We start from the raw sequence: 27,375 nt of genomic DNA, 5'->3' as shown, positions 1-27,375 counted from the left end.
GGGTGGAAGGGGAAGAAGGAAGTCCAAATCAATGAGAGGGGGGAGGTTACTAGTTGATTGTAGAGCAGCCAATTGGATTGCTTAATTCAGGCCACACCGCCGTTGGCTTTATTTTGATAGGTCGTCGTTTCCCTGTTTAGAATAGAATCGAATAGAATTTTTTATCGGCCAAGTGTGATTGGACACACAAGGAATTTGTCTTGGTGCGTAGGCTCTCAGTGTACATAAAGGAAAAGATAACGTTCATCAAGATAAAACAAGTATTACTCTGTGGGCTCATCCCCAAACTCCCCAAACTTTAACCTAAGACTGTCTACTGTTGACCTCACCCCATTCCTGAGAGGTCTGTAAGGGGCGTGCATAAGAGCACCAGCGTGCCTACCGTCCCTGTCCTAATGTTCCCTTTAATTGTACTCATTTTATGTATTCAGTTCATGCTTTATATATATTATCTAATACGTACTCGGCAAAATGAAATAAATAAATAATTTAAAAAGTATTGTTTTAACTGGAGCGTTTTGCGGGAAAAAACTGGAGTAGTTTCGCAGGTGGGGCTGTTATGACCCGTTGCTTTAAGAGGATTGCATTCAGGGCTGTGACATCAGTGGAACTAGTAGAAAAGAATGTTTCCTGGATAGGGAATATCTCCCTTCTGGGGCGGGATGGGTGGCTATTACCAGTTGGACAAGCAAACCAGAATCTAAATACGTTCTCAACCTCTGTTTTAGGAGCGATTTATTGTGATTATTAATTTATAGCTGTCCTCAGTCTTGAGTTCTTTGCCATGCATTCTTCTCCTGTTCTCATAAGTCTTTTTCAGTGTGGTGTTGGCCAGATAGATGGAATCAACGGTTGAAAGGAAACGGTGGGAGCAGTTGAAGTATGCCAGTATGGACTCTATAGGCGGTAAGAAATGTGTGAGATCAAACGTTTAAGTCTTTATCTGGCTTTCCCGGGAGAAAGCAGGCAGTCTGGTAAGATTCTTGTGTGCCAGTGGAGTCGATAGTAAAGGAACTTCTGGACCTGCATCTCGGAGTCACTTGGATTGTTTGTGCCTGACAGATAAGTACCAAGCGATCTTGCGCTAACTTTAATAAGCATATAAAAGTAGCAATAATAACAATCATCCTAGTCATGAGATCACTGGTAGGGATGAGAAGAGATAGGATAAATCAAAAGACCTGGTGCGGCAGAGATAAAATTTTATTAAGGATTTCAGAATAAGGGGCATGCATAAGTGCACTCACGTGCCTACCGTCCCTGTCCTAATGTCCCCTTTTATACATTTCATGTATTCATAATCATGTTTATACTTATATCTGTTATCTAATACATGCTTGACAAAATAAATAAATAAATAAAATCAATGGAATCTGGAATCTATCAGTACATGCATGTACTTTCTAGATAATGGGATGGCCTATAAGAAGTGTTGGAAGAAACATCCTTCTAGGTTCTGCTCCAAGTGGGGAAAACAGACACTGGAAACATGGAGACTGCTTGGAAAGATGGTTTAATGGTGGACAGGATCACATGGCTTGAGTTCCTGAACAGAAAAGGGGCTGATACAGTAAATCTTCGGGTTTTTATGCTCTCTCTGGCTCTGCATTTCTTGGGGCCCAGAAAGAGTATCCTGATTGGTTGTCAGACTCCCAGGGGGTGGGGGCCTTGCTGGCTGATGGTCAGATGTGCTTCCCAGGTCACATGTGGTGAGTTTCTACTGCTATTGTGTAGAGGGCTAATCCTATCTTTCGCAATTCCTACTATGGCTCTGCCTGAAGGAGGTAGATCTTTGTTATGTAGAGTAGACTGGCCCAGGCCTTAATGGCCCATTGACAAAGGGTGGGGGGCAGGAAGGTGGGAGCTGCTTTGTCTGTAAAATATAATTCTCATATTTCTCATCCAGGGAAATATAATATTCTGCCTTTTTCATATTTCCTAAAATATTTCACTCTTCCAGGAGAGGGGTGGGTGCTAACTTCCTACAGAAGCAATATATTGTCCTGCATCCTAGCTTGCATAGAATAATATAAGTGTGCTTAGGGTTCTTATGGTGGATCAATCAAGTATTACTAAAACTGACCAATGCTGTCCTTTTCACTAGCAGGGAAGGCTGCATGTGATGTTATAACGGAGATTGCTATCTTAATCTACTTTTGCCTCTAAAAATACTTGGTAAAAACCTGATTGATAAAAATATGGGTAGCTGAAATCAGTATTTGTGGGCCACTCTGTTGACGACCATAATGTATGGCTGACTTTAACTTGGAATATAAGAGGAATAAATTTTACAGACAAGGATTGAATGAATGAATAACTTCTTAGATAGATAGACAGACAGACAGACAGATATGGTTTTAGCGTCTCATATACTGAATCGGTGAAATTATACCACTTTTCTAGGTACGCAATGGCTCTTTGATACACGTTGATGGCTTCTTTCTTGAACTTTTGCACGGCATTCTCAGGCAAATGTTTTTTACGTAAGGCAAATAAAACTTTCATTCCAAAAAACTGCTCATCGTATTTTTTTTTGCAAAGAATCACACAGCTTCCACATGATAATGTGAAGATCACATGCAAGAATTTTCTTGCTTTCCAGCTTCAGTAGAGTGTCTTGCATTATTGACATGAAGAAGTGCGTGAAATATAAATACAATTCTGAAATTGTTGGTTCATCATCCTTTGCGAGTTCATTTTCCTGATCCGAAATAAGGTTCCAGATAACCTTATGGCACTCATCAGATCCAAGAGAAATAAAATACGATTTTAGAGGTATCCAGTTTAAAAGAAGTCTTTCAACCGCTTTAAACAAACTTAACCAACGTGTTGGAACATGGCGCAAAACTTCATGGAATTCTGACTCGCAAAACTCAAAAAATGATTTCAACTCTTCTCGTTTCTTTGCAGAATTTGAAAATTCGGCAAAAACCTTCAGCACTACATTTTCGATATCAAAAGATAACTGCTTTAATGCATTTTTTGCGCTGTTGTGTAAAATTTGATTATTGCAATGAGCAGCTACAATATTGTCATTTTCCAGCAATAATTTTTGGTAAACAGATTTGTTCACTCCATAATTGACCAATGCATTATCTGCTGAGTAAGCTGAAACATTATTTATTTCCAATTCGTTATCACTAAGAACTCGACACAGCTGATTTTTTATTGATGTAGAATCTTCGAAAGAATCCTCATAAAAGTCTAAAATTTTCATACACAGTCCTTCTGTACAAGTAAAATATTGTGCAACAACAGGATACATTTTGCGATTTCCCTTGTTTGATGCGTCAGTGGAGAGAGAATTCCAGTTTTAAGATCATTGAGAACCAACTCAATAGAAAAAGGATACAAAATCTCATTGACAATAACTGATGATTTGATTCTTCCACAAGACATCTTTTTTACAATTTCTGAATCATCAAAAATTTGCTTCATTAACTTAATACTGCAATCTTGAGCCAGGAAAGAAATATGGTGTTTGATCCCATGGTAAGTTTCAGCCATTTCAGCTACAGTCACTTTCTCACTGAAAGAGGAGTCTTTAACAATGAAAAACGAATTGATTCGCTTGTTGCTGGAAGCTATTTTCTCCTTATCTAAATGAGTTTTTGTGCTTGCATGCTGTGTGACAGCTTTTATACCATTATATTCAATTGTGAACGATTTCTGACACAATTTACAGTAGGCCGCCTGTCGTATTTTTTCTGTCGGTTTCGTTGTTGGTAATCCATGCAAAAGTAGCTCCCCAGTCTTTGGTGTATTTGCACACTCCTCTCTTTCGTTTTAAAGAATTTGAAATCTCGCCACTGTCACTCTCATCACTCGACACCATTTTAGGTCAGTCAACACAAGCTACAATACATTTTAAAAATGTGAACTGTACATAATTTTATAATATATTTTTATTTTAATCTCATCATTAATTTTTTCAGAGAATTGAGTTCAATGGATATTCGATCTTTGTCTCATTCTAATTTATGAAAAAAAAGACAAAACACGATTCTCCTATCCTTATTCTCTTAGACTGTACAGCTTTAGATTACGTACCATTTCATCATAAAGCTTTTGAATAAAAAAAAAGTCCACTATTTTGTGAAAAAAAATAGTGAACATAATGTGAAAAAAGCAGACTGTCCGCTCAAATAGTGGACACCTGGCAAGGGTATTTCTTCATGACAACAGCTCTGTGAGGTACATTGGGTTGAGAGAGAATGACAGGCCCAAAGTTATCCAGCTAGCTTTCATGCCTAAGGTGGGTCTGGAACTTAGTCTCATGGTTTCTAGGCCAGCACCTTAGCCATTATGCTAAACTGGCTCTAACTTCTACTTTCATGAAAGCTGCAGAAGCTTTCAGGTGTCCATGAATGAATGGGCTAAAATATGTTAGAAGGTGAATGGAAATGACAATAAATATAATGAAATTATTTGGAAAGAAACTAAAGGAATCCTGAAAGGAGTACTAAATATAACTCTATTGAAATGGAGGTGATAATGTGAAAGTTTGGAATTTAAGTTTATGCTATAACATTAAGTGCTCGAGAAAAAATGCTGAAATGGTAGTAAATATTGTGAGAACGTTCAAAAATCATAAATTCTGGAAAAATGTTAAAATATGGAAATTTGCAAAAATAACCAGGGTTTGTTGAGGAATTATTGGGTATATATTGGGTTTGGATATGCTTATCCTTGATTCATTTGAATTGGTTCATTTTTGGTAGATGTTAGATAATTGAAATGAATCATTTTAATTGATTATATTAGTCATTTTGATTCATTCTTCAGACCCAATATTATTTCATTGTGACTGTTGAAAGGCATCATTGATATCATCATTTATGCCTTTGATCTAATAGTTAATGTTGTCTGTCTTCATTAAAAGTTGCCTTTCGGCTTCCGGTCTGGCTAAAAGGGCTTCCGGTCTGGCTTCCATCGCCACCAGACGGTCCTCTGAGACCGCCAGCCCCGTTGCCTGTAAAGAGCCGCCTTTACATCTGAAAGGCGGCTCGAAAAACTCCATTTCCTGAAGGAAATGTGAGACAGAGCAGGCGAGGGCAGGTAGAGCCCTCTGCGAAGTCCCCAGAGTTTTTTTTTTTACTCTTGGGGACGAGCAGGTTGTGGCTCCCTATTTCCGCTCGCCGCTGCTCCGGGCTTCGGGAGAACTCTGCCTTTTTGCAGAGCTAGGCGCTGGAACCGGACCAATCAACGAAATTAACAGATGGACTAATTAAAAAGGATGAGATTTGGACTTGGGACCCTAAATCGCAAGTATTTTTAATGATTTTACAAGCATTTTAGAGTGAAGGAAAAAAAAAGTTTAAAATGGCGACTGCTGAGGTTTGAGAAGAAGAAGAAAGCCGAAAGTGAAAGTCCTTCCGTAACAAGCTACAAAGTAGTGGAATAAACAGTGCTGGCTAGAATCTGGAAGAAAAATATCTATTTTAAGTTTCTTTTTTCTTGGAGATTTGTACTTGATCTTGCTTGGGGAAAAGTTTTCTTTCTTTAAAAAGAGTTTGTGTGGCAGGATGGCGTTAAAACTAATAAAGCCTGACAAACAAGCAGTGGGGGGGGGGTGTTCCCCCATTTACAATTATGTGAACAAGTTCTGAGTTTACAGACTCAGCAGAATGGATTTAATTTAAAAGAATTTGTCCAGGAGGAAATGGCAAGATATCACGAGACTGTGAACCAGAAACTTGAAAAATTTAGGCAAGAAATTAAAGAAATGATACAACTAAAGTATGATAATTTGCAACGAAAGATTGTAACAGTGACTAATGCTTTTTCAGAAATTGTTATAAAGATGGATACAAATATCAAGTTATTAGAGTCCAAAATGGAGGAAGTTGATGATAAGATTAATAATTTGGATAATAAAATACAAATATTTGAAAATGATTTGACAAATATTCAAGACAATAGTTTAGAAGTAAAGTCTAAAAAGGAAGCTGCTCACGAGACTTACAATGCAGAAGATATAAAGCAAGGGATTGAAAAAGAAATTACGATGATGAAATACAGGCTCACGGAATTTGCGGTTAGAATGAGAGGGTTACAGGAAAATAATAGAGATGATTTAAGAAAAATATCTGCTCAAGTTCTGGCCGGGATTTTAAAGGTTCATCCTGAGGAGGTATCTTGTAAGATTGACAAGGCTTATAGAATAAATTCTTGGATTGCAAAGCAAAGGCAATTGCCTAGAGATGTGGTGATTTACTTCACAGACAAAGAAATAAGAAATGATATTGTGGAAAAATCTTTTAATTCTACTCTACAATTGTATGGAAGAAAGATCTGGATATATAAAGAGTTGCCGCCTAAGATTCTAAAAGATAGAAAGAAATTTGGATTTTTGGTGACTGAGTTTAAGAAACAAAATATCTCATTCAGGTGGGACGTTCCGGTTGGTATAATATTGAGATATCAAGGAGAAAGATATCAGCTAAATACTGTTGAAAAAGCAGAAGAATTTTACTACAAGGTTCTCCAAAAGCAAAATCAACAAGAGATAGAAATTCAAGATAAGCAAAAGGAGGTGGAAGTAACGGAAAAACAACAAGTTACAGAGGTCCCCGTAGATGAGCCGCTTCTGGATTCTCCTTCAGAGGTCTCAGCTGGACTATTTATAAATACAAGAGAGGCGGCTCTGGATTCTAAAGTGATGATTTATCAAGTTACAGACCAGCATGGAAATCAATCAGTTGATATAAAACTCATAGAACCAGAATGGAGATTTAAGCCACAAAAGCAAAACCAACAAGATCAAGTTATAGATCAGCATGAAAACCAAACAGCTGATATACAATTTATAGAAAGGATGGAGATCTAACCCACAAAAAGTCAAGAAAAGAAGAAGCAGGTCACACAAAAACAAAAACTTTTAAACCAAACAACAGTGTAATGCCAGTTATTTAAGAGATGATTGAATACATGAAAAGATAGTTGAGGCAAGTATTGGTTTATATTATCCTGAGGAGAGTGACAGACTTCTGCAGTGCTGTACTTTTGGGATGTGAAAAGGGCCTTAAACTGAAATGATTGGAACTATCTTTTTTTTTTGATAAATATACTACGTTTATGCTGAGCTACAAGGCGAGAGAGTTATGGAATTGGGGCACGCAGATGATCTGGCTGTTACCCTATTACGGTGGTTGGAATTAATAATTTGGATAAAAGACACCTCTACAGACACTATATGGAATACAAATATAAAGTCACTCGGGTGGTTGTTTTTTTTTTTTTTTTTATGAAGATATTTGCTATTGATGGGGGCAGATGGTAATTGAAGATACCGAACATACTGTTGGAATTAGGATGTGATGTTACCCTAACATGGGTGATGGAGTTTACAATCCAGCTGAAAGACATTACAGAAGATATCATATGGATTACAAGCTTAAAGTCTTTTTTAAGAGGATTTTATTTACATAAGGGAATATTTTTTAGTGGTGTGGGCAGAAGAATAAAGATATTACGAATTATTAAGTATGGTAGTCTTGTAGGAAAGTGGGTGGAGACAGGTTAGTTTATTGATTGTTTAGTTTAAGAAAAGGGATATTATGTTTAGATATGAATATATGTAAAAGATTTGAGTTAAGAGATATAACGATGGGGGTGAAGGAAATGGAGACTATGAATTGAATAAATGTTAAATTGGGATTTATTATATAGTTTTATAGCGGAAGGTTGCTTTGAAATGTTATATTAATATACATAAAAGATTTGATTTAAGAGATATATGTATGGGGGGTGGAAAAAGGGTAGATTATGAGCAGAAATCGCCAAACTGGGAGATATAATAATACTATTATGCTAAATTAGGAGTTATTATATAATGTTATAGTAGAATGTCATTTTGAAATGTATAGTATAAGGGGGATATGATAATATTATTAGAAAGAAAGGGTCAGCATATGGGGATGGAGTAAGGGGATGGTAAAGTATTATATAATCTGTTATGAATTTGGGTTTTATTATGAAGAAGCCACAGGGGGAGGGGAGGGGGAGGGGGGGTTAGGGAGGAGGCGGGGAAAGGAGGGAAAAATTTGTATTTGAAAAACTTTTTCAATAAAAAAAAAAGTTGCCTTTCAACTCCTGATGATTTACATAGCTACATCCATATTATCCCTAGTAACATTAACTGGATCATTAAATGCTATTGCCTTCTTCAATTTCCCAATCCATCTTATTGGCATAGATCATCTTATTGGCAGTTGATCATCTATATAATAACCAGGGCCAATCCGGTTTAACTTTCTAAATCAGCCAAATTGAACTAGAGGCTCTTATCTATTGAAATTTAATTAATGTAATATTGTCATTATGGACCCTCAGAAGAAAGTGCAACAAAAAAATTGAAATGAAATGCTTTCTATTTGAGAAGAAAGTACAAGGAACATGGAACCAGCAAAAAAATAAGATTTTATCGTATTAGGATGTACATTCGTGATTAAAGTGGCAATAGAATTATTTATTGTAAAGTCACTTCAGTTATGTTATTTTGATTGATATTTTCAAAGCTATTTGAAAGCTGTAGTTGAAAATTCTTTGAGAAAAATAGCTTTTTTACCCTAATACAGTTTTATTAGTTTTATTATTTTATTTATTCTAATACAGCTTTTGTTTTTGTTTCCTTTTAAAAAGCAGAATTAGTAATAAGAAAACTTGAAACATTGAAGTTGCTTGATTTGATTAATCTTCTGTCCAAGCCTTAAAAAACATCACAACCAAACAGTTCTATCCGGAGTGCAATATATTGATTCCATGTTTTAGGGATAATACGAATGAACCTGGATAGTATAGGTGGTTTGAAAAAGTGTTTGACATGTCCATCACTGTTAATATTTCCTGTGAAAACCTAAATGTAAAACAAAAGAATAAATTAGCATCATATGTAAATGAATGATCATTTCAAACATAAATCCTCAAAATTCCCACAGAATATCACCAGGAAAATTATTTTCTGTCTCAGATCACCTCAGTAATGCATAATTTGTGGGCTTATTTTGATAAACCTATCAAGTTGTCTTATGATTTCAACTATTGTTCCATTATTTGAAATAAATCTTATTATTGACTAATGAACTTTGTCAAACTCATTCAAATTGTGAAGCATGTATTGTCCTGACCAATGGCACACTCCAAGTGCTTTTAATTGAGAAATCTCATATTGCTGGAATTCTAGGAAAAATTCAGCCTTAGAGAAAAATAGGGGACATGACTTTGGTGATTACAATCTTTCCAGGCCCTCTAGGGAAGGGAAAGGCTTTATTAGATTTCTGGGTTGATGTACATTGCCATTATTTTCTCCTTTGTTGGTAAAACAGTATGAGGTTTCCAAAAAAAAAACCCCATCTGTACCCTTTGCTTCCTCTGAATTAATAAAGGGACCTCTGATGCCCACCTAATTACAAATTTAACAATGTACTATGGCAAACTGTAGGAGCTGTAACAAAACCAAACGAGATAGTACAAAGTCACTAATTCCCAAAGGATAGATTAAAACCTATGAAAAGGGACATGAAGATTTTTCAGCCGTATATGTTCCAATATAATACCATACATATGCTAATAAAATAATAAACTTGGAAGACATAATTTAGGTAATCAAATCCATCAGTAAGATAAGTAATTGGTACCTTTTCCGTGGAAGTGCAAACGTTCAAATAAGGCTTCCATGTTGAATTGTCATCAGTATAATGGATAGAAAATGTTTTCACATACATTTCTGTAGACATTGATTTGGCTCCTTGAGTTATTATGCTTGTTATTTTTGTAAGATGTTGCAAATCAATTTGTAGCCACTGATTTTTGTTGTTTACCTAAAGGATTAATAAAGTTCACCTTATCATGCTACTCTTAGCAATTGAATCCTAATTATCTACAACCTGCAACTAATTGAGTCATACAGAAGTACACAGGAAATCTGAACTCATTAATATGTAAATTAAATGCTATTAAAAATCCAAGAGAACACATGAAGCCTATCTACCCTAAATTTAAACAACACAAACCCAAAGATGATCTCCAATCATATAAGATCTCCCTCTCTTTTACTTTTCTTTCTTATAAAATAGAACACATTTAGTGTGAACACAAATTTCTTTAAGAATGCTTCTTGTATTAATTCTTGCAATATAACTTTTTTCTAATCTGAACAATTGTCAATGGAACAAATAGTCTCCTGGACTATTTGTGGGTGCTCCATCTCGGGGGGGGGGGTCAAGAAAAGATTGAACAACTATTTGTCTGGGATAGAATAAGGACTTCTGCCCTAGACAGAGGGTTGGACTAGAAGACCTCCAAGGTCCCTTCCGGCCTTATGAATCTATGATTCCATGACTTCATGAATACAATAAGCAATCATTTAAAGACTCCTATATTATACAAGAATACCAATCAGAGACACAGTATTAACTGACATACAACTCTGAAACTGCTGCCATATAATTTGTGAAGTGGGCTTTACTAAGGAGAAATAAAAGTGTGGGAAGAAATATTAACTACTACGTAAGTAACAATTCAATATCATTCAAAATATACCAGTCATATCACCTGTGTTCTCTGCTCTCTCTTCTCTCTGATGGTTTGATGCCACCAATTATTAGATGGAAACTATTTAATTTAATGGAAACGTAAAATTTTAAAAAAATGCAACTACAAAAATAATCAGGTAACTTAGTTTGTTTTGTTTTTACCTTTGGTTGCCAAGCATTTGTTCGCCCTTTCAGATTGAGTCGTGCAAGGAATGGTTCCCATGAACTCCACCAAGTCTTCTTATAAGAAGAGGCTGTAATCTCTGAATTCTTGATAGCCCCACTTTCCATTCCCAATGGCATAGAGCACCCTGTTGTAAGTACATATCCTTGTTAGGTTTTTCTAATGCTACCGTGTTTCCCCCAAAATAAGACTCTGTCTTATATTTTTTGAACCTCGAAATAAGCGCTGGGCCTCATTTTCAGGGGAGGTCTTATTATTTTGGGGCGCGTGGAACAAGACGGGGCTCCTCTTGCCATCTTACCTGATTTCCACCTTTGTATCCCTAACCCTAATCCGAGGAAATGGCAGGGACCGGCTGCGCATGCACTTAAATATTTTCGGGGAGGGCTTATTTTTAGGGAAGGCTTATTTTAGCGCATACGCTCAAAAGCCCAATTGGCTTACTATCCAGGGAGGTCTTATTTTGGGGAAAACAGGGTATCATATTCAGGAAAAGATACCAGCAGGCTTGGAATTATATTTCTACAGATGGTTTGGTCAAGTAATTTAATCTTCTTTCCCCTCCTAATATTCATCCCTTGTATAAAATCTCGTTTCTCTTGCACTTTCAATGTTTTTGATAACATTAAATTGAACTTTCATCTGTTTCTCCTCATTTGATGGTATGTGCCAAATGTCTGTTCATGTCTTACCTTCAACTTCACAACCCAGTAGTTCAATGCGGAAAGTAGGTCTGTTGTAGAACTTGGTTGGATACAGCCTAATATATCTGGCAATAACAGGAGGATCAATGTGGTTTTCTTTTACTTTGGTACCATCCGAATTGCCCTCAAAATGCTGAGGAAAAAAAAAGTCCAAATTCTATAAATTATGTCTCACTTTTTAAAATATAAATTATTTAAAAATATTTGCAACTGGAAAATTAAAGTGACTTTTGAGCCTATTCAGTCTTGAGCAATTATTGGTTTTCAGTGAGACTGCACATCAAAACAAACACTGAATTATTTCAGTGGGAACTGAGGATCACAAAGTTTCTTTCATATTGCAAGAGTATATATAATATTTTCAGATTCATCATCTTCATTGTATCATATAATCTGACTAATGTTTACCACAAATAATTTGGTGTTTAAAACAGCAGTGATACATCGTCTCTAAACAAAAGTACACAGGTATTCTTATCCACATTCAACATACCTCTAATGCAGGGGTGGATTCTAAATTTTTTTACTACAGGTTCTGTGGGTGTGGCTTATTTTGTGGGTGTGGCTTGGAGGTCATGTGACTGGGTGGGCATGGCTAGCTGGTCAGAGTCATTTCTGGAAGGTCCTCACACTTACGACCAGTCCTCACACTTACGACCCGACTCATTTGTTTGCTTTTAACACTGATCAGCTGTAGGACGGCCCTTCGAAGCCCCGCGGCAAGAGTTTAAACAGTTTTTTTCCCTCTAGTCATCAGCTGGGACTTAGGAGGCAGCAATAGCTTGGGGGTGGAACCAAATAAAAGGTAAGAATAACGTGAGTGGGTGGGGGGTGGGAGGGCGGGCGGGGGGAGAACCGGTTCATATCGTCACCGCTACCGGCTTGGCCGAACCGGACCAAACCGGGAGGAACCCACCACTGCTCTAATGTCATCACAAGCATGTTTATACATTTGTCAATAAATATATTGGTATTAAACTACTTTAAATCACATGTGTTGTTCCCAGTATAATTCTCCTTTCAATAATTTCTTTTACTATTTACAAGTTAAAAGAAGGAAAAGAAGAAATTATCTGCCCATAATTTACATTCTTTCCTACCCACTAATTAAATATTTTCCAGTTTTTGCATCTCTTTTTCTCATTAAAAATTAACCTGGATTTAGAAACCTGCTTCCTTAAAAAGAAAATAAAATGAAAAAGGACAAGATAGTAAATAGAACATTTTTATCAGTTTTAAGAGATTTATAGAGAATATGTAATTTTTATACTATTCTCTTTCATATATTAACTTTTGAAAGAATAAAGCGCTTAACATTATTTCTACATATTTTCAAGCAGAAAAGAAGAATGAGGATTTCAGATAGAGGAAACATGCAAACCATTTGAGTTTTGGGATGTCTTCCTTTAAAAATAATCCACTTTCGCCCATCTTCGCTGTAGCTAACAAAATATTCCAGAGTATACAAATGTTTCAGTAGTTGCATGGCTCCTTGTGTCTGAATGCCTGTGATGACAACTTGTCTTTGTAGGTCTACCTATACAATAACAACAAAAATTATGAATCTATATTATCCCAGTTTCATTTCTTTGGGTAAAAAGATATTCTGTACCATACTGGATGGAAATACAGGATTGGTTCAAGAACTCTTGTCTCTGATAAATGACCAAAAGTTTATCACCTTCTCTATCAATTTACAAACACAAAATATACTGAAGGTTGAAATCTAGTTTATCTTTGATGGTAGAAGAACATCCTCTCTAATGTAAGCCAAGGCAAATAGTATGTTCTATACTAATCTATTTTGTAGCCTTCACCCTCTGTTGTCTAAGAGTACTATCATTCTCAACCTAAAAGCAGAGCCAACCCAAATGCTTTTGATTTGAAATATAGTGATGTGAAAACTGGATTCATGCATGACACTAAGCCATAGTGTGTCAAATTTTATATTCTTTTAATTATTAAACCTTTGCAAACTTGTTTATAATTAATTATATATAGAATGTGTGAAGCTAGAAAACTATAGCTTAACACAATGTAGGAACCACATATAAAATTGACCAATAGACTAAATAAGTAAATGACTAACTGATTATGGTCAGGACTGTAGAGATGAATGTAATTAAATTAAGTGCATATCAAAATTTTGCTTTCTAACTCATCCACTCTCCTAAGTGGGAACTCCATTTTCAAACATTCCTTATCCTGTACATTTAATTCACAATCACCCCTAATTTAAGGTGACAAAAACATTTTAATATTAAAATGTTAATATTCTTAATGCCTCAAGAATAGCAGCGCATTCCAAGATGATTTCCACAACCAAATCACATTGTAGTGTTGCAATAAACTGTTGTACCTGGATCCATGGATGTTCATTTTCCTTCTTTATGATGCTCCAAGCATTATATTTTCCAGAATTATTCAGTCTTGCTAGCTTAGGCTCCCAATAGCCTATACAGAAACATGGAAAAGACATTTTTGCAGACCAATGTCAACAAGATACGGCTGCTTTCCATGGTGACTTTCATTTTTTACTAAAACAATTGTAAAAAACATATTCTTTTCATAACAGGAAATATTTTTTAGTTTTTATTTTATATTTATTTCTATCCCACTTTTATTATTTTTACAAATAACTTGAGGCAGCCAACATACCTAACAATCCTTCCTTCTCCTCTTTTCCCCACAACAACAATCTTGTGAGGTGGGTTTGGCTAAGAGAAGATGACTGCCCCAAGGTCAAAAATACAGATAAAATATTGAAAATTATCAAGTGTCTGTTATAAAAGAACTGGAACCAAGGAGCAGTAGCAGAAACAAAAAAAATCTGAAAATGTTCCAAAAATACATTGAATACTGTATGCTAGGTATTGAGGGCCCAGTATATACTGATAATTAATGATCTTTTCCCCTGCCTCTTGATATTATGAGACAATTATTTCTAGCACCATACAAATAAAATGAAAATATGCCCCACATGGAATTTAATCTATAAAACTGGCTATTCATTAGAGCCACACAGTTCAGGAGATAAACTTCTGGATATAGGATTTCCAAATAACAAGGTTTTTGACATAACAGCTTTAAAATTCAACCTACCAACATGATCTGAAGCACTGATCTGTGAGTCTTGTATTATCCCACTTGCCAGCCCCATTGGTAATTTACAATCTAAAGAGGGAGAAAGAGACAACATGGAAGTGTTTTATTAGCTTTTCCTAAATTCTGGCATTAAGCAGAGTACTCCTTATTAAACCCAACAGGAGAGAAAGGTATGGTTTCTATGCTGTTGTACCTATTTTAAGTATGCGCAGCTAGGAAGAGACAAAGACACAAGCAGATTATATAGCAATGATATTATAATGGGATATGTGCCTTCCCCCAAATCCTGGAAATATTTCCAATGCCAGTTAACTAGGGAATGTGCCAGTGATGTCATCTACATGCTATCCATACTAAAAACAAAAACCAAAACCCTGGGATCTCAGAATTGGTCCCCCCCCTTTTCTTTTTTTTCTGTAGCACAAACTTGTAGTGAAGTTGATGTGCCTTGTAAAATTAGTATGGTTAAGCTCTGTTACCTTTATCAATGACAGTAAAGAGAGCCTTCATTCCTCTTTCCTGATATTCACCAACTTCTGTTTCTAAAAGCCATGTGCCAATTTTGGATGGTTTCATTTTGATGGTGGTGAATGTACCTTGAAAGCAAAGAGGAAACATGTTAATTTTTAAAATAGGTTAAAATTCCAAGAATTTGAATCATCTAGTAATAAGGTGACTAGGATAGCATGTTAAACTTAACCAGAAATCAGATAGCAAATGCAGGTTTATAATTATACTTAAAGTTAATGGAAGAAACTATTGGTTGATACAAGAAGAAGGTCACTGAATTTGGGGAACATGCATCCAGGAAGAGATTCCCTAAATGTTACAGTAAGAATTTTTCAGCACTTGTCCCTTGAATATTTTCAGTCTTCCAACATTGGGAAGATCTTACAAGGAGATCTTGTAAGAATGAGAACTGGAGCTCTATACAGTCCTAAATCCTAATCTATTAGTTTCTGTATTTGTAAAGGTTTATTTTACAGCATAAACAAACAGAACAAGCCTGTCTCCCTCCTATTCACATGAATCCCATAGGCAGCCATCAAACCTGATCAGAACTCAAGTATTCTATGAATACTATGAATGGTTTTATGATCATTATTTCACATATATGTGAGAAGTTTGTATTTCTAGCCATAATTCTCTCAGATTATCTAGATGGAGAATTGAGTGCCTTAGCATATCTGTGAAGCTACTGGAAGCAAAGTTCATTGTAAATCTACAACAAACACATTTCATTGCATACAATTTTAATAATACATACTTAGAGATATGGCCACATCATAAAGAAAATGTATCTTACAAAAGGTGCTGTTATTTTTCACATTTCCGTATTTCAGAAGTTCAAACATTTAAGTTTAAGTTTACTTTATTGTCATTGCACTTCGTACAACAAAATTTCTGTTAATTTCAGTGCTATTAAAATTCCAATGTACTGCAGCTGTATAATGCTACTTCAAGAGAATACCTTAAATGAAGAGTAGCAGTGTGATGTAACTAATGCTATTATATTTAAATAATATCTATTCCCCTGAAGATTGTTTACAACTTGAAATGCATTGTGAATTCCAAACTGTTGTTACATTTATTTCCCATATTTATTTTGTTCAATTCAAGACGTTATACATAATACTCATAATACTCTGGCTAATATATTTTAATGAATGCTTTATATCTATATTCAGTGCAACTAGTTAGAAATGTTTCAAGTCATTGCAGCAAGAAACAGATGTGTGGATCTGAATTGGGGTGAAATGCTCCCGGTTCGGACTGGATCATCCAATCCGGTAGCGATGGAGGCGGGTGGTTCAGAGAACTGGTAGCAAAAATCCCTGCCCCCCCTCCCATGCCCAGCTGAGCCGCACAATCATCAGAGGCCTTTTTTTTTTACTTTTAAAAGCATTTTTTCTACAACCTCTTCGGCCAAAAAAATGCTTTTAAAAGCTAAAAAAAAAAGCCCCTGATGATCGTGCGGCTCAGCTGGGACGTCAAAGGCTTTTAAAAGAAAAAACCCTTTTTTTCTATTAAATGCCTCTGACGATCCAAGCTGAGTTGCCTGATCATCAGAGGCTTTTTAAAAAAGCCTCTGCTGATCAGGCAACTCAGCTTGGATCGTCAGAGCCTTTTGAAAGCATTTTTTTACAACCTCTTCGCCGAAGAGGTTGTAGAAAAAATGCTTTTAAAAGTAAAAAAAAAAATTGGCCACACCCACCCAGTCACATTACCCTCCCCCCACCAAGCCACACCCACAGAACCGGTAGTAACAAATTTTAGATTTCACCACTGATCTGAATATATTTACCAGGAAGAAGAGGAAGGACCCCAAGTTGATTATCTTCCCTTCCCTCTTCAGTGAATGTCTGACCATGAAAATGAACAACATGGATGTCTTTGGGCCCACCCATGTTCAGCAAATGCCAGTGGACATCCTCATCTTTGTACATCTTCAAGCCTTGCAGCTGATAGGGGATCCCATTAATTGCTAAAAATAAAAATATGACCAGATTAAACAAAAAGCATTGCAGTTCAATTTAATATAGCAGACTTCAGATTAAAAATCCAATAGCATTGTGAGGATTTGGGGAAAGCTTTTTTTTTTCCTTCTAGTTCACGTTAAGTTTTCAACTGCTTTTAAATATAGTAGTAAGGTTGCCAATGAGTGCAAAAAGAGATGGAAAAAATATTTATTTTTTAACTGCTTCATTCACAAATGTCCAGCATGGATTAGTTTTAATAAAATGCAACAAAAATCATTAAAAATAATCCAGATAAAATAAATTTAGGCACTGCAATACCAAAAAGATGAATTACAAATTCACCTTGCATTTTTTGTAGTTACTTGGAGCCACCTTTTAAGCTTCTAAAGATTATGATGTAGCCAAATTTGGAAATTCCAGTGCAAGTACAGTAGATTTATAGTTTAAATATGTATTTTATCAAAGCAAATTATACATAACTCCTTGAAAAATCAGTTGTGAGAATCATGATTTTTCCTGCTTGAGCAGGAGGTTAGATTGGAAGACCTCAAAGGTCCCTTCCATCTCTGTTATTTTATAATTGTGATGCAGCCATAGAAAGGGAGAGAAAACAATTGAGCAAAACAATTTAGACTTGAATAGCTCCACAGCTGTTTGTGCTACAGTCAATAAGATATGGATTAAAAGGAGGAAGACCCAGATTCTAGAATATCGACTCACTCCGCTATGCAATCTTTGATCCAGTTATTCTGGAAGCCCAGCATAACTCAACAGATAGTTATCAGAGAAAAATAGATCTTATACTGTGCTTTGATATAACTACCTATCAAATAAAAAGGCTATAGTAATATGGTTGTGTTAATAAAAAAGTTTCACTGAAAATCTCAGTCACGGAACTCTTAACATAATATTTGGGAACTTTACCATTATTGGTTGGATTTCACCTTTTATGTAGGAGTTAATGGAGTATGGTGGCTCATGTGGTTTAGACACTGGGTAGGAGGTTAGTAAGCCTGCATTTGAGACCAAGTATTGTTGTGGAGTGAAGTTGAACTCCCGTCTTTCATGCTAGCTCCTGCTGGGAACATGAAGGGGGCCCCCCAAGTGGGCATCCCCAATGATGATGTAAACAGATAATCCTTTCAACCCAGAAGTGCTTCTGTGCTTCTGACACAAGCGTTATGCTTATAGGAGTTCAAGGCACCATTCATAGCAATCTCTCCTTCTGTTCCCACCCTCCATATCTACCCTGTAGGACTGAGCCAAAGTCATCTTTAGGAATCAAAGATATATTTTTTGTGCTTCTCATCAAATAGCATCTCTGAAATTTTATTTAAAAAGACAACAAGGATAATGATAGAATCTAGGAAGTAGAAAAGAACCTTACCTGTATACTGTAATGTAGTTTAAAAAGATATGTATATAAATTTGTTTTATTTAGATACAAAGACTAGAAGAGAAAGTAAGATCTAATAGATTTGATATTAACACAAGCAATCAGTTAACAATTGAGCTGATTGTTTTTAACAATGGATAAATACCGGTCTATGCTATCATTAGGATAAGGTAAATAGAAAAAAAATATAAATGTAATTCTTATATTCTTAAGAGCTGTGATGACGCAGTGGTTAGAATGTAGTATTGCAGGCTAACTCTGCATCCCACTGTCAGGAGTTTGATCCTGGCTGGTTCAAGGTTGACTCAGCCTTCCATCCTTCTGAGATCAGTAAATGAGCACTCATATTGTGGGGGGCAATATGCTGACCCTGTAAACCACTTAGAGAGTGCTGTAAAGCACTATGAATCAGTATATGCCGGTAAGTCTAAGTGCTATTGCTATATACATAAAGATAACATTGAGTATTATGTTGCCATTAGCATGAAAATGATTTATTGTAAGTAGAAATCTTATATAAGAGAAATGAAAATATTTCTACCAGGAAATGTGTGGCGAGATTGAACTCCTATAAGTTTCTCTGCACGAGTCCTTTTGTCATATTTTTCAAAGTACCAGCTTCTCTCCTCATCAAAGACCATAAAAAGCAGGACAAATTCCCTTATGTCTATTGGCCTGTTGTACTCGTCAATCATGCCTTTCTGGCAGATCAAAATAGGTCCAATCAAGCCAGAATTAATATCTTTTTCCTGCAAAATATATTTTAATGTGATTTAATTTTTCATGTTAGAAAAGAAACACAAAAATGAACACTAGTAATATTTAGTAATATTATTAAAATGAACTTTAGTAATAGCATATAATTAAAGGTAAAAATAATCAACCAAACCCAGTATGAAAAATAATTATCTGGTAATACAAACAAACATACATATATTTAATCTTAAAGAGAAATAAATATGGGCTTTCAATCAATATTTCTATACAAAACAAATATATGTAGTAAAAGAGATTATCTGTTTGGAAAATATAGCTACTAAATGGTGATGAAATTCAATTCTATTTCTCCTTCATTAGAGTTTTCAAAATTATTTGGCCTACAAAAAAATAGATCAAAATTTAGAGAAAAGAATACAAAACCACAATTCATGACCCTACAAACAATATTAAAAAAAATTGGTGATCTAAACAGAATCATTCTTTTTCATGAAAGGAATTGTAAGATAAAGCTAATAAGCAAAATGCATATGCTAGAAGATACAGTAGATAAGTATATCTACTTTAAGGTTAAATAATATGAACTATATGATTAAGTTTTCTTTTTAAAAATATTCTATGACATTTATCTTACCGGATTTACACCAGAGTAATAGGCCCATGATTTACATTTTTCTGTGTTGTCTGTTGGTCCTGACCGTTTGGTGACCTGCCAGACATATGTGTATGTGCCATTTGGCATGATTGCATCATCCTTTTTGAAAAATTCAGGAGACTGGTCATCATAGCTTCTGCCTTCAGAAGATTTCTCATAAAGAAGACCATGAGCATGAAGTGAGTATGGTCTAGAGGCCAAATTTCTGAACTGAACCTAGAGAGTTGAACAGTCAATGATTAATACATGCAAAAGATGCACAGAAGAGTTTCAACCATTTACAGTTCTATAGCCTGAATTTCTGTCATAGATTGTAGTAGAGTATTTTAAAGTACCATGTCAAACCTTGAAGTTGCAAACAAATTATTTTATCAAATGTCATTATACAAAATACATTTCCTTTTTATTCTATTTTACTTTTATTACTTTTAGAGAGCTTATTCTGTATATGCTCAAAATGACCAATCAGGATAAACAAAGATCCAATCAGGAACCAATAATGCCAAAGTAACCAATTAGTATCGGGTATAAACAAGCAATCAAAGACCAACCCTTACCAATCTACACCAGTCCAAAACCAACTCAGCTAAACAGCCATCAGAAGTCAGGACACCTGGCTATAAAGGCAGGAGCCCAACAAGTTCCTCCTCAATTGTCTGTGATCTACACCATAGACCACCTTGCCTTTGAAGATTTCACTACAGAGAGGGGGCGTGGCCAGCATCAGGCGATACGGTGTGAATTCTGGGGCTCCAGGAGAACACTAATATCTTAGCCGATTTTGGGGATCCCCAGTGATCATAGTGTCTTGTGGAGACAGTGAAGAAAGAAGATGCTGGCTAGCACGGATAGGGAATGAGCAAGTTCCCTGAAATGCCGGCATTAGTCTTCGACCCGTTGGCGAAGGAAGGCAGCCATTAAAGAACTGTCACAAGCCAGAATGGCCACGATCAGAAAGAGGGAATGTCAGAGCGGTAATTGAATGGAGTATTGTTACCGGGTGAGTAATTTGGCCAACTCACAGGTAAAAGGGAAAAAAAAGTCTTTGACTGCTTGAAAAAATTGTAGCGGAGGATTGGTTGCTAATTAGCACAGAAGGATTAAAGCGGAGAAAAAAAAAGATTTCACTACAGTTGTTGGCGAAGCGTCAGGAAATCTGTTGTTTACACCACAATCACAAACTCTGAAGAACAACACTGTTCAACAGATACTGATTGGGAAAGCTTACACCAGTATATTAAATCCAATTGACTTTTTCGTTGGATCCTGTCACCTAAATTTATGTGTGACCCTTCTCCCAAAACAGTTTATAGGTGGTGCAGTGGTTAGAATGCAGTACTGCAGGCTACTTCTGCTGATTGCCGGCAGCCTGCAATTTGGCAGATTGAATCTCACCAGCTCAAGCTTGACTCAGCCTTCCATCCTTCCGAGGTGGGTAAAATGAGGACCCAGATTGTTGGGGACAATATGCTGACTCTGTAAACCGCTTAGAGAGGGCTCTAAAGCACTGTGAAGTGATATATAAGTCTGAATGCTATTGCTATTGTAACTGGTTCTAATTTTGAACTGTTTTTACTGGCATTGTATTGGAATGGAATGAGAACTAAGCCTCCAGTTGTCCTTACTAAGTAGACCAGACAGGAAATTTGACAAGATGAGCTAATTCTACTTTATTGTAAAACTATATTAACACACTCTTGAAAGTATGAAAATACAATTCCCTCCACATCTCTTTTATAGCCCAAGGAACTAGGGAGGGTGTCTTCTGAAACCTGAAATTGATTCTATTTCTTGCAGTTCAAACATTTTTCGTGTTAAATGTTGCTAAAAATCCAAGGTACTCTTTTATTAAAATATTTTGAACATAAACTTACTTGGATTACATCATCCACCTCAGCCCTAATGATAGGACCCAGTATACCAAGATGTTTTTCATATTCCCCTTCAGTGCTAGGTGTCTGGAAAGTATCATCAAGATAACTTCGGAAAATAGCTTTTTTGAATGTGGTCCTGGCTGGGCGACTTCTCACTGTACTAAGGATATGGAAGATTTGAGGAAGGAAAAAACTGTGAATTTTTTAAAATTTGCATATACTATATATCAATACTTGGCATTTTTGTCCACCTATCAATACTTCCCTAAGGTCTGGAATGGGAAGAAAATACTGTATATTATTATTATTACAGTTGGTCACAGTCAGCCAGATGTTTAGACTGAATTTTGCATTTTTGTTCATTTCTTATTAATATTATGGTTCATCACAATATCAGTCAGATGTTTAGACTAGATTTGGCATTTTTATTTTTGGTTACCTATTCTTAATATTATTATAGTTTGTCTTAATGTATTATCTGAACCCAGCCATTATAATTTATAAATCACAAATTATGAATTATTGTGAGTTGTATGAACCCAGCCAATTGCAAACCATTATAATCAGGTCCACTATCACCAGTGACATGCTCAGGTGGTTCCATTGTTGAAGTGACTACTCCTATCTTCTCTTTGACTACAATTTGTTTGTACGTTTGTTTTTATAATATTTATCTTTTAATGTGGATTTTAACTTTTTAATATTTTGTTTTTCTGTTGTTTTATATGACACTCAGTCACCTCGTGTGAGATGAGCAGCTGTACAAATTTTAGTTCCTTGAGTAACAAAGGGGGCTCCTCTTTGATAAACATAAACATGAATCCCAGCTAGACAATACCCTGTTCCTCTTAATTGTGAATAATATAAAGAAAATATTGAATTGATATTTAGTTTTTTCTTTTTCTTAATGCTAGAAGTTAATAAACACTTATTAAACTTACACAAAAATGATTAATATCTAACTCCTCTATTTCCAGAACATGAACTACAAACAATTGACTGACTCTTATTTAGAGTGCAATCGTACCATGCTTGCATGAAAATTCTGTTCCACTGTGTTTGATAGGTGCATTCATTCCTTTGTAACTCTGCATTGTGTGCAACCATATCTTCATACCTAGTGCTATCTGAAAACATATTACACTGTTAGAGCCCAAGGTGCTTTTGGAGATAATATAAATCAATGTCCTGCCCATTTACAAGGATCTTGTCAGTATGACATCATGTCAAAAAGTTGCCCAGCCTAATTTAACTCTTAATAGTACTCTTGAAGTTATTTAACCAACTTAAATAATTCCAAACGAAAACAAAAATCTTATCTCTTGAAGCAATCTATTCATTATTAAACAATTAATTGAAAGGTTCCCCAATTTTTATCTGAAATTTGCTTCAGTATTATTCCTACCTGGATCTCAGTCCAAACAATCATTACTCTGACAAAAGAACAGGAGCTGATAGGTGAGTAAGCCATAACTGCTGCTGCCGACGACCTCCCAGCGACCCGTGCGCTCCCACAGAGAGGGCCTCCTCAGGGTGCCATCAGCCAAACAATGTAGGCTGGTGACCCCCAGGGGGAGAGCCTTCTCTGCGGGGGCACCTACCCTCTGGAATCAGCTGCCCCCAGAGATAAGGAGAATCCAAGACCTCAGTGCCTTCCGCCGTGCCCTTAAAACTCACTTTTTCCAGCAAGCCGGGCTGGCTTAGGAAGAAAGTTTTTAAAATTTTTAAATGTTTAATTGGTTTGTGGTTTTTTAAAATTTTGGGCCAAATTTATATAGATTTTAATTGTTTTTAATATTTGTATTTCATGTTTTTAATTCTGGCTGTGCACCGCCCTGAGTCCTCAGGGAGAAGGGCGGTATATAAATTGAAAAATAAAATAAAATAAATAAATAAAATAAACTATCCTATGATTAGCGCATAGTTTTCCTTCAGGAACAAGGAAATGAAAACAAGTTCTGGGTAATGGCATTAAGTATAATGTAATATTCCACACTCATGGAGAAAATCTTATTTTTCTCCTTCCAGAAAGCTCAAACCATGTTTTACCTCACTGATAGGATGTTTCATAGTCTCTTATCAGATCTGCACTCCTATTTGGAGGTCACCTGATTGACTTTCATGACTACATAGATTTTTCTCTTCCAAAAGTGCACTGATCACCAATATAAGAGTCCATCTACCTTGTCATCAGTTTACTTTCTTTTTCACCTTTCCCAGCATTAGAGTCTTCTTCCAAGAACTAAGCCTTTGTGTAATGTGTTTGAACTGGGATATTTTGAGCCTGATCATTTGTTAATTCCATTCCATTCCTGACTTTGCCATGTACAGCCATTGCCATGCTGCTGCTATAATGCTTTTTTTTCTCTCCTTGATGTAGCTTGTATCTGTACTTGAGTAAGAGCACAAAACCACAGGAGAAATTGGATATAATAATGCTTGTGGCTGTCTCTTTGCAATCTCTTGTTTTCTTTAACAAGTCTAAGAAGACTTGTATATGAGAATATACCTTTTTTTCATAATGTTTTCTTCACTTTAAACATATTTATATTTTTTTATTCTTTTCCTGCTTTCCAGTTCAGATTCTTCTGTTTTCCAAAAAAGCTTTTGGCTAGGATCATACAACAATGGTTTATAAATTGTAGTACCTGGATTCATAAAACACTATTATGGTTCTTAAAAATCGGGGTTTGGGGCTTCTTCAGAATTAGCTCTAGTGTGTTCCCATGCCATTTGTGTTTGACTGCTGAACAAATAATTTCTAACTCAATCATGATGTATTCAAAATTCCAAAAAAGCAATACCAAAACACAAGTACTAAAAAAGGGCATATTTTCATAACACACTATCCAAAAACTTCAGTTAAAACATATGCACTACCGTAATAGCAATTTTTAAGCAAATAGTTAGGTAAGGCTATTTTGAGTTTATAGAAAATAGAATTTTCAATCTACAATAAACCTCAATTACATTTTTTAAAAATAAATTAAAATGAGGTTGTGCTGGATTTAGATGACATCATAAACCTAGGATTTTGGAAAGGCTTTGGCATGAATGGGATAGAAAAGGAACTTGGAAATCATCAATCCAGATTGGATTCCATAGTTCTAAATTTGGTATCTTTTTGTGATAACATCTGAACGGTCCAGTTTTTCAAGTTTTATTAGCATTTTTATTATAACAAATTACACTCATTCATGGTTAACAGATTCTTTAACAGTATATCAGTATGACCCATGGTGGTGCAGTAGTTAGAATGCAGTACTGCAGGCTACTGTTGACTGCCCAGAAGTTTGGCAGATCGAATCTCATTGGCTCAAGATTGATTCAGACTTCCATCCTTCCAAGATTGGTAAAATGAGAACCCAGTTTGTTGGGGGCAATATGCTGACTCTGTAAACCCCTTAGAGAGGGCTGTAAAGCACTGTGAAGTGGTATGTAAGTCTAAGTGCTATTGCTATTGTTAAGCCAGTAATATGAAATTGAGCAATAATTAAAAATAAATAATTCAGTCAAACCTTTTTTTGAACGGTGAGTAGTCCCACAAAACTTCTTCTGCTGCAATGTAGTACCTCCTTATATTTCCTCTGTTAATAGTACGTAGGTAGCGTCCAGCTATGTCATCAGGATTACGCACACTATTACTATCAAGTCGGGAATCTGTGGTATATGGATTATCATAATACATTAACTCATATTCAAATGAACCACTGCTACTCTCATCATTGTCTATATTATCTATCTCATATTCCTGATAGTCACCATCTTCCACTGGAAGACCTATTGTAACAATTGGCTTTTCCTGTTTTCGCGTTAATTTGGCCTCATTTAACAACTTTGTGTGGTTGGGTTTATTGGAAAGTTGGGAATTGTTGAGATTTCCAGGTAACTGTAGAGGCTTAGAAGTCCTTGGTGTTAAAACATTTGGCTTTTTTTTCTTTCGTTGGACTTTCAGAAAAGATTGAGATATAGTGATAGTGCAGTTCTCATCTTTCTGGGCGTCATGTTTGCTATTAATTCTTGGTTGGCCCAACTCAAGTTGACCACTAGAGCTATCTGTTTTCTCTTTTCTTTTGCCAGGCAACATGGCATTTTCTTGATCAAATGAGGCATTTCTGCTGCTGTTCTTGCCAACATCATTAGTGATTTCTGTTAATATATCGTAATGTTCTTTCTTGTGGACAACATTCCATTCCATGTCTGTGTTCTTAGGGAGGCATTTCTGTCTCTGGTGAGATGAACTTTTCCAAGTCTTTGTAGTCTTTGAAATTGTTGTAGAAACAAAGTCATCTAATGTGGCATCTGAAGTCAAATTTTCAGATTGTGACATTATAGAAGGTACAGAAACAAGGTTTGGCTCAGATCCATTGGTTGCCACTGTTTCTTTATCAGCTGAAGTGACTTTGGAAAACTCAACATTTGCTGCTGCTGTTGCTTCTTCTTCTTCTTTAAAATCATAATCATAATCATATGAAAAGTAATTAGCTTTTGAATTATCTAAGGTAGAGTCATTTTCTGTACTAGAAAGAAATTTCATGTCCTCACTTGTGATGTTGGAAGCAGAAAGATTTCTCTTTTGTTGTACATGAATGAGTAGAGCATACATCTCTTTAAGAGCATGCAAAGTTGCCTCTGTCAGAACTTGTCTTTCTCTTTTTTTATCCCAAATATCTTTTTCAAATGTATTTTCTTCTTGCTCCTTCATGGAAGAGATTATTTCAAGGGGCATTAAATCTTCTACATCTTTGCTCTGGAGGCCTTGATCGGTTTTTAAATATTCAGCAGCAAGCATTTGCTTGTGGCGATCAGAAATCTGAGTAATATTCTCGTTGTTTGGGCTTTTCTTAGATAGCAAGATGCCAATCGCTGCAGTGATGTTTGAAATTAACATTTCTCCTGATGAAGATGTATAATTAGCATAGATTGTCTCAGGTGCAGTTACAGAAGAGTTATTTTGAGTTCCCAATTCTTCATTACCATGCATAGCATCACTGCTGTTTATCAACGCTATATGGGAGTTTAAAGATACGTCACCAGAAGCAGAGGCATCTTCTTGTAAAGCTAGAGCTGTGAGATTCAATTCTTCTTCTTCAGCAACTGACCCATTAAACGATCGAAGCCCAAGCATTGAAGCTATCATAAGTTGTTCTTCATCGTCTTCTAGCTGTTCATTGCTTGACTCTTTATTATTATCCTCGTCATCTATATTAATTGGGAATAATCCCAATTGTTTTGCTATGTCATCTGTTTCTGTGTCTGATACTACACCTCTGAGGTCCTTTTCTTTCTTTTCTTTCTTTTCTGTTACTTCTGAAGAGCCAAAACTGACAATGTTGGCAACAATATCATCATTATCTTCTTCCACTTTTTCATCTCCATCTTCATCGTCATAATTGGCATCCAAAAATCTCAGTCTCATGCCGTTGCTCATCTCACGGGAGCCCCATGATGACAGAAGCCAGGTTCCTACAAATGCAGAATAATTCATATTAGATAGACTACTTGGGTTTCATAGTTTGCTTTTATACCTGATCACTGATGTTAGTTCTGCAATCCATTAACAATGTTAGTATAGACTAGAATTAGTATGGTAAAGCCAAATTGACTAGGAATTGTGAGAGAAGTCCAGAATAACTAGAGGATACTAGGATAGGAAGGGCTTTCTAATATGCCATGGCAATATAACAGATACAAAAAATACAGCTATAAACCCAACAATCACAAA

General features: G+C 35.8%; 1 protein-coding gene across 1 annotated transcript in view; it reads right to left on the bottom strand.

The window, feature by feature from the left end:
* Positions 1-8,400: 8,400 nt before the first annotated feature.
* The window catches only part of F5 (coagulation factor V), a 40,436-nt gene continuing 21,461 nt past the window's right edge, over positions 8,401-27,375 (bottom strand). Inside the window, exons 13-25 of the mRNA XM_034411951.3 lie at positions 25,169-27,116; positions 21,651-21,810; positions 19,756-19,992; positions 18,946-19,153; positions 16,834-17,013; positions 15,008-15,124; positions 14,526-14,597; positions 13,783-13,877; positions 12,805-12,960; positions 11,412-11,556; positions 10,698-10,846; positions 9,639-9,821; positions 8,401-8,857 (exon numbers count right to left, since the gene is read on the bottom strand). Of these exons, the coding sequence (XP_034267842.2) occupies positions 8,711-8,857; positions 9,639-9,821; positions 10,698-10,846; positions 11,412-11,556; positions 12,805-12,960; positions 13,783-13,877; positions 14,526-14,597; positions 15,008-15,124; positions 16,834-17,013; positions 18,946-19,153; positions 19,756-19,992; positions 21,651-21,810; positions 25,169-27,116 (3,797 nt within the window). The 3' untranslated portion in view covers positions 8,401-8,710. The remainder of the gene's footprint in view (positions 8,858-9,638; positions 9,822-10,697; positions 10,847-11,411; positions 11,557-12,804; positions 12,961-13,782; positions 13,878-14,525; positions 14,598-15,007; positions 15,125-16,833; positions 17,014-18,945; positions 19,154-19,755; positions 19,993-21,650; positions 21,811-25,168; positions 27,117-27,375) is intronic.

The sequence above is a fragment of the Pantherophis guttatus genome, chromosome 5 (assembly GCF_059756535.1).
Source record: "Pantherophis guttatus breed Tessera chromosome 5, ASM5975653v1, whole genome shotgun sequence".
NCBI classification, from domain to species: Eukaryota; Metazoa; Chordata; class Lepidosauria; order Squamata; family Colubridae; genus Pantherophis; species Pantherophis guttatus.
The sequence above is the reverse complement of the archived record's forward strand: the minus strand, read 5'-3'. Positions and strand labels throughout refer to the sequence as shown.